General features: G+C 37.5%; 1 protein-coding gene across 1 annotated transcript; it reads right to left on the bottom strand.

Moving 5' to 3' along the window:
* Positions 1-649: 649 nt before the first annotated feature.
* On the bottom strand, positions 650-5103 carry LOC311289939 (protocadherin-8-like). The gene is made up of 3 exons (XM_084408220.1): positions 2539-5103; positions 2240-2435; positions 650-1169 (listed from the first exon to the last, which is right to left on the bottom strand). Exons 1-3 carry the CDS (start codon positions 4966-4968, stop codon positions 841-843), a joined length of 2955 nt encoding a protein of 984 aa, XP_084264346.1. The 5' UTR covers positions 4969-5103; the 3' UTR covers positions 650-840.
* Positions 5104-8774: the final 3671 nt, after the last annotated feature.

Below are 8774 nucleotides of genomic sequence, written 5' to 3' on the forward strand. Positions count from 1 at the left end.
GTGTAGGCAACACTGATTTTTGTCGTTGTTCTCTGTACTGACAGCACTCCAAATTTACAAAAAAATGAGCTCAGTGTTAAAATTGACCGGAGTTCTCCTTTAAAGCCCTGTTTTCAGATCGTTTCTGATGAAATAGAATGGTTAAGATTGAAATTTGGACACATGCTGCTGGCCCGAGAATTTTCGGTTTCTGTGGTAGCACCCCCGCTTTCAATACAATTAAGTACACTTCTTTTTCACAAGGGTATTTCAACACTGTGTGATACAGAAACTAATATACTGTTGTCTTTGTTAAACTTGCAGATCTCACAGTGTGTGACAGAAATAAAAACTATATGTGCAACCAGAAAAACAGCCTATTCTGTGTGTGCAACATCTTTGAATGTATAATAAATAAAAGACACATTTACAGCTAATGCACTTTTTAAATATTTTTTTATCCCTTAAGATTCAAGTCAAATAATACATATAAAATGAGACATTTAACCAAATGCAACTCAAACATGTTTTACCATTTATTTTCTTAACATTACAGACATACTATACAAATAAATATATAAACAGACACATTTTGAATTCAGATAAATGTTACTTCACTAAAAAGTATGAAAAATATATCAACATGCTTTTAAAATCAAGTAGGCAATATCATTTTAGTCATCTTTTGTTTATAGTGGCATTATAAAAAATATACTCAGCTTTTTCAAAAGGATTTAAACAAAAAATATCTACAAAGTCTGACTGTGTAAAAAAAAAAACTTAAGAGCATTACACTTTTCACACATGCCCACACAATAAACAAATTGCCAACAGCTGTCAGTAATGCAGGTTTTGTTAACTTTACACTTCATGTGTGGAAAAGTGTGTTTCTGTTGGTGAATACACTGGGATTGTAATATTGTTCATTTCATGTACCCTGACTTGTTGAGGTGAATTAACTATAGTTATATAGTCATATTCTCTGTACATTACTTTCTCACAGACATTCTGCAATCCCTCTGTTTTTGGAATGTGGGCTTGGTAGTTCTCCCTCCCGAGAGTGTTGTGTTGAAGTGAACCCGTCTTAGCAAAGGAATGTGCTAAATTGCTGTTTGTCATGGCAGCAGTTGGACACCAGCAGTCATCTGAATGGCCCAAAATCTTGCACTTGCTTGTGCATGCCCACAGACCTTGATCAACAAAAAGAAGATCATTATCAGTAGGTATAAGCTTTTTAGTCTATGAAAACAGACAACGTAGAGGTATTATACATGCTTAATAGACCATATATGTCAGCTGATATTAGTAGTAGCCTACATCTCTTGTCTCTCAATAAAACCACATTTCTGATATAGGTTATTTGCTATGTCTTTAAGACTTGATATTATATGCGAAGATGCTTTTTTGCTACAAAATGATTATTATAGTGGCAACATCTACCAGCAAAAATAAATAAAAAATAACAACATGCTTATCCAAAAAGGAACACTTAAATAAGTGAGGAAATCATTCAGTAAAACATGCTGTGCTGAATCTCTCTGTATGTAAATTACGTAATTTTACATTTGAGTTTCAGGCAGGATGCAGTTATCAAATAAATACTGTCATGTGTTCATTTAAGCTTGTAAATTGTCACACAAATTACATTTTGGGAGACATTTATCTATAATAAAAGCAATTCAATATGATATTATACTATAGTACAGTAGTTTTTAATTGTTTATTTGGTTTACACTACTTTTTTCAATTTCAATTTGTTGACATTTTAATCTCAGCTGTGCTCTTTTACATAGACTCCATTATATTAAAGGTAATTAAAAAATATCTGAGCCCCTAAAGAAGGCTTGATCTCCTAATATTGGCTACATCTGACATTACTTAAGCAGCAGAATTAAATAGTCTATAAAAACCATGCACTTTCAGGGACGTGCATTTAATGCATGGAAGAAACACATAAAGTGTTTAAAATGCAGATACACAGTTCAGTTGAATGAGAACATTTGCCCTTTTTAATGCTGTTAATCTGAATGTACGAAGTAAGCTGTTTGCTGAAAATATAGCTTACACAACTTAACACTGAAATGGGAGCAAGCAGGTTATCTATTAATCAATTGTGCGTTAAAGTTGCATTATTAAAATATTAGGGATGTGTGCACATCCCCAGTCAACTCTCTGACCCCCCTGAAGCCCATTGTGTATAATTCGCACCCTGCTTTACACTACATGCGCATATTTAGACGGCACTGATGCTTAGGGCTACCATTTTGAACGTTGTCTTGATGATCGTCTTTTCTCGGTCCGCTTGTATCTGAATCACTGTCATTGAAGTCGCTGTCTCCATTCCCGCTGTCCTTTCCACTGAATTGAGGGTCTCGTGCTGATATAGTTGAGGTGCCTTTCCAAATTGTAGTAAGTCTCAGAGCATCATTACCATAACCAGGTAGAGTGGAATAATCCTATAAAAATATATATCATCATCAACAACAACAAAACTTTAGAATATGAACCAGATAATATCAGATGGAATCTCAAAGTGCAAGACATTAGGCTATAACTTACTTCTGAGTTGACTCCGCGGCTTTTGTCCTTTAGATCAAAGACACACGTACCATCTTCAGAGCTGCAGGAAATATCGCTGTCTGTCTTGGTGAAGCCAGAAAAAGTTGGCTTTTTTGAGTAAGGTTGAATATCAAACACGATGCCACTGTGAATGGGAATTAGTGGGTCGTTGTGGTCCGCTTTAACTCTGTCCTCAGTTCCAGAATGGCTGTCTCCTCGATTATTCACCTTCAGTTTATTACAAGAAGTTGCAATGAGAATAATGGCTAAAAGTAGTAGTGTGCAGCTCCCCGCCAGTACCACAATTATAACGAGTGAATGATCCCCTTCCCGAATCTCTTCGTCAGTTCTGTGCCTGAATATATTGCGGTCACTGGGAAGAGATCCTGCAATGATCTTGAAATCGATTGTGATTACTGTAGTTAGTGAAGGTCTCCCGTTGTCACTGACACTTACTGTTATTCTCAAGTTCTCGTTAACATCGTAGTTGAGTTCACGATTCAGAAAGATTTCTCCGGTGGCTCCATTAATGGAGAACATAGAGGTGACGTCCTCTGAGATTCTGAATGACAATTCTGCGTTGACACCTTCGTCAGCATCCCTAGCATGTATCCGGGTTATAACGTAACCTGAAGGCGCGTTTTTGGGTAGTAGAACCTCGGAAGAACTATTACTTAACGCAGGCTGTGTGATAGAGGGAGCGTTATCATTCTGGTCAACTATTTTTAGATTGATGATTGCGCTGCCTTGGAGTGGTGGCGAGCCTCCGTCACTTGCTTGAATATGTAGCTGTAGCTGTTTGAGGACCTCGTAGTTGAAACTTTTGATCCCATAGAGCGAGCCCGTTGCGGGATCTAGAGAGACAAAAGTTGACACCGGAGAGCCTATGATGTAGGTGTCCAGGAGCTTATAGCTGATTTTGCTGTTTTCCCCTAAGTCGGGGTCTCTGGCCACTACAGTTGTGATATATGCACCTGGTGCATTGTTCTCCACCAAGGACACTTCATAGACAGGTTTACTGAAGACAGGAGCGTTGTCATTCTCATCACTCAACCTTATAGTATATTGCTTAATTGTTCTTAAGGGAGGTGATCCCAGGTCTTCGGCAACAACCGTTAAGTTATACTCCGCAATTGTTTCTCTATCAAGTGGAGAAGTCGTTACAATCATAAAACTGTCTTCATAGGCTTGCTGGAGTTTGAAGTTATTGTGCCCATAGAGGGCACAGTTAATCTGTCCGTTTGCGCCCGAGTCCCTGTCCGCTGTGCTGATCAGAGCCACAAAGCTTTCTTTAGCAACATCCTCTGTGATGTACACTATTTCCGCTGTGACTGAGGCAATAGTGATGTAATGTAGTGGTGTGATTGTGATTTCTGGTGCGTTGTCATTCACATCCTGCACATGAACAACAACTTTACAGATGGATGGGCTCGGATTAGGACCCAAGTCAGATGCCTGTACATCGAACTCATATGTTTTCTTGCTCTCAAAATCAATCAGGCTCTTGAGCGTCAACTGCCCGGATTTTTGGTCAACGCTGAACTGTTGTCGGATCTCCAAGGGCACCTGATTTCCGAACCCATACACAACTTCCCCATTCAATCCATCGTCTGGATCAACTGCATTTAAGTCCAATAGCAGAAATCCCACCGGCGAGTCCTCCAGTATATCAACTGAAAAATTGTTCCGGTCGAACACAGGGCTATTGTCATTAAAGTCTTTTACTTTGACATTGATCTTTGTGGTGCTGGACCTTGATGGATTTCCTCCGTCTATTGCGACGAGCTCCAAAACATAGGATGCGTGTGTCTCCCTGTCTAGTTCTTTCATTAGCACCAACTCCGCATATTTAACCCCATCAGCTCTGCTCAACACGTCAATAGTAAAGTGAGTGTTGACAGATATTTGGTAGCTTTGAATGTAGTTCGAACCCACGTCCTCGTCCATAGCAACATCTAGAGATATCCTAGTGCCGACTGCTGTGTTTTCTGAAATTTCCAAAGTTGATTCCTTTCTAGAGAACTCAGGAGCGTGATCGTTGATGTCCTTTACTTCCACTTCAATATGAATTAATTTAAATTGCTCATTCGAGAGACTCACAACGTCGAATACAATAAGACACTGGACCACATTCTTACATATTTTTTCTCTGTCTATTCGTTCTCCAACTGTTAGCTGTCCGTCTTTTTCTCTGAGCCTAATAAAAGATGCGTTGAACTGCTTCATCATTTTGAAATTGGTCTTAGCGTCATCTGAGGGATTTAAGCTCATGTCCTCGGCCAAGTTTCCGATGACAGTGAATAAAGCGTCCTCTTCATAAGTCTGATATGTCATGATCATTCCCACTGCTAAAGTAGACAGAAAAGGCAGTACAAAGGCAACCTCTGTCCACCAATGGCACAAAACTCGACTGCTAGGAGTACCTCCCATCGTGGTTTGTCAAGAAGTTACCGCTGAATGTAACTTCAATTGAGGAAAATATTTTAAAGCCAACAGTTGTCAAATAAACAAGTATTTTGTTTCTCTGAAGCCAGGAGGAGAAAGCTGTCTCTCGGTGCGCACACTGTCAGCTCTACGGGCAGCTTGAGAAAACTGCAATGGATGGGGTGGTTTATAGACATCTTAATGCAAATGAGATAAAGTGTGACTAATCCCTGCTTTGAAAAAAGAGGTCTTTTAAAAGCTCATTATACATGCCACAAAGCAGGCATTTTAGTGCCACCTATTTCCAAAGGGGGCCCCTTAGGGGTAGAAAACTTTAATTTTGACATATTTTATATTGTTATTTATATAACATCATATTACATAATCATTGAAAAGCAATTGAATACAAAATAGATAAAATGAATTAAAAGTTAAAAAAGCTAACCAATTTATCATCATGTACAACAGAACCTTATTAATACACCATATCTCACAAAAAGCAGGAACATTATTTGTAAGACTGTAATATGCAAATACTGTTCTCAATATTGCTTGATTTAGCATCTGTTGCTGCAACCTACACGCTTATTCTTTCTTGTTTTCCATATGGCCAGTTTTGCTGTCCCTATTAGATTCAATAAACATAATCTCCTTCTTAATACAAATCTATACTTCAGTCCTATGAATATTTTATCTGAAAAGTCTAATGTAAAGCCCTGAAACTAAGTTGTAAGTATTTCAAAAAGACTAAAACATTTTAAAAACAGATGCTCAAAATCTCAATTGCCAAAAACCCTACAATACTCACCCACTGCTGGATTCAGGTGTGCCACATGTCTGTCCGTAGCTATCGCCGGGTGAATAATCCTCCACTGTAGATCAACAGTTTGCTTCTCTACAGGAAGTTTATACATGGCCCCTGACCATCTGGAGGCTTTGTGTCTCTTTAGTGATTTCTGTTGTGTGATAAAGTGCCCTTTTTGAAGCACATTCCAGATAATCTAATTGAGGAGTCCAGAAATTCTGGATTGAGTCAGCAATTTCACCCTCATTCTCATCACACATTAGCGGTGCAATACCAATCCTTGTCTCTTCAAAAACTTGTCTGCCACTCTGGTTCATACTTTTGTATTACCAGAAAAATGTCCTCTATCAGTTTTGATGCAAGTCTCTGTGATCATAAGCCCATCACTTTCTGAATAGTTTTCACAGATTTCCATCCATCTTTATCCTGGGTGACCCAACCTCACATAGAATCCCCAGGATACAATATCTGTGTCCACCTTTAAAACATCCTTCATGTGAAACATTGTCTGATAAAAAGGTGTCATTTGAGGACAAATTCATATCTTCCAGTCTTGTTAGAAACAGGTGTTTGTCAAGTCCAAACCCACCTGCCCTCTGCAAGATGGCACATATAAGTCCATGACAAGTCTTTATAATAAGATAAGATTTTATTCTTTTTTTTTTTTTTTTTTTTTTTTTGCTGTTTGTAATCTGAAAGCACAGATACAACTCTTGACATCCACCAAGCCATGTCCTCCCTCATAAACTGACGGAAAAAAAAAGAAAAAAAAATTCAAACTAGTTTTAGATTACTTATTTATTGCTAAGCCATTATAAGGCATTGTAAAGAAAAAAAAAGAAGCTTTTTCCTCTTATATAGGCCTAGCATTAATGGTGATTAGTCAACTGTTAAATTTACGAGATATGTCAACAGCACAACATTTCTGTTGTTCCCTTCTGGAATCTAGCCTGCTGTGCCAGGGGTAAAACGGTCCTTCTCAAATAGGATTTATTTAAAGCTTCAGGGTATTTAAAGGGCTTTCTATAGGATTAGCCAATATCAAATGCTTGTGAACCCCTCTTCAGCACATGTGATAGCTTAGTGGGGTATCCTAATGCGACGTCAATGGCATGATTTTGCAATGGCAGCCGGAGGGAGGTGAAGTCCCAGGAGTTCTCCTGTCTGCGTTTAGATTGAACACAATAAGACAGCGCCATATGCGTGTCGCCTCCACGGGACACAACAGTCGTAACTCTTTTGACTAAATTAAGCTGGCCATTGAATTGCTCCTGCCGACTTGAAGGCCCTATTAAAACGCGTTTAGGGCGCCTCTGAGGTCGCCACGGCTAGTTAAGAGGGATTTTCTGGAGGTTTCCCCTTCACTGGACAACACTTACAACAGAGCCACAAAGAAACAGTTGGAATCCATCTGTCACCATTGTGCTCGAGACGCAATTTACGATTGTGGCAATATTTTTCTCTTGCACTTGTTTGGTTTATAAGATAACGTTAAGTTTAAATCTAAGTGTAGGTTAATTTTATATTAATTATATTTATTTTATTTTATATTTAGAATAATAAAGTTTACAAGGTAAATTGGCACAACGTACCCAACCTTCTAACAACGTTTTAACAACATGGCCAAAAGGTTGCTATAACTGCGTTGTGTGGTTAAGGTTGTCACAATGTTGATATTGAACCACCATTCAGGGCCATTGCTTACGGTTGTGCCTAGGCTGTCAATAAGATCAATAATTTTATTCATCAAACATTATAAAGACAATGAAGTTTAGACAGTACACTCAAAAAAAAGTTACAAAAAGTGTTTTTATTTTTTAATTTACGAATTTCAATTCAAATCCATTAAATTGAATTGAATAATCCTTACATATTATTTATATTATGAAGTAAAAAAATGTAATCATTTTAAAATAAGAGCTTAATAAATATATACATTTTGTAAAAATATTAATGGAACAAGGGAAAGGACCATTCATTTACTTAAACACACACACACACACACAAAAAATTGTTTCCATTTCCTTGTTCCTAGACCTTTACAAAATATTTGATCAAGCTCTAGGTTTTTTACTCATTTAAAATTCATAATATGAATAATAATAAGGATTGTTCTATTCAATTTGTTGGACTTTTTCTATGCAATTGAAATTCCTAAATCTTAAGAAAGGCCTCTAACATTTTGTGTGCGTGTACATAGGTTGTTTCATCAAAACCAAATAAATTACTAATAATAATAATAATAATAACACCATTAACGATAAAACGTTGATTGAAAGTGACATGTGAAGGCCAACTATGGTAACTCGGAATTTGTCCTCTGCATTTAACCCATCCAAGTTAGTGCACAGTCACACACATTAGAAGCAGTGAGTATGAACACACACACTTGAAAACCATCACATGATTGGGGATAAAGTGCCTTGCTCATCGGCACCTCAGTAGATCCTGCCGGTATTGAGAATCGAACCCTCAAACTTCAAGTTACCAGTCTGACTCTTTAATCACGACTGCCCACATATATATTTAAAAAAACATCTCCATGTATAAAATACAGTTATGTAGCCTACTCTTATACTAACTATTAGATCTATAAAATAATTACCATCAAGGTTTTATAAAAAGTCATAAACACTTTCCAGATGGACCAAAATATATGAAGTTTGTTTTTCATTAAATAATGAATCTTATAAGGCAAGACATGTGGTCATCCCATGCATGTAATGAGACACCCCAGAACTTTCAAATTTTTACAAGAACAGGCAATTACATGATTAGCCTCCAACTGTCAAGGATTGTAGGGATCATGAACACGACGATGAAGGGTAAAGGGTATTTTAATATAGCTCACAGATGATGAAACTCAAAGATAAACACCACAACACATTAAGGAGACAGGACACTTATATACAGATGATGACAAGGTGAACACATCTGAACAGAATGACAAATCATATTAGTAACCATGGAGGCAAACAAGTAGAGGGAGCGGAACAAAGGAAGTCAG

This window comes from Rutilus rutilus, assembly GCF_951802725.1.
Source record: "Rutilus rutilus genome assembly, chromosome: 4".
Classification (NCBI taxonomy): Eukaryota; Metazoa; Chordata; class Actinopteri; order Cypriniformes; family Leuciscidae; genus Rutilus; species Rutilus rutilus.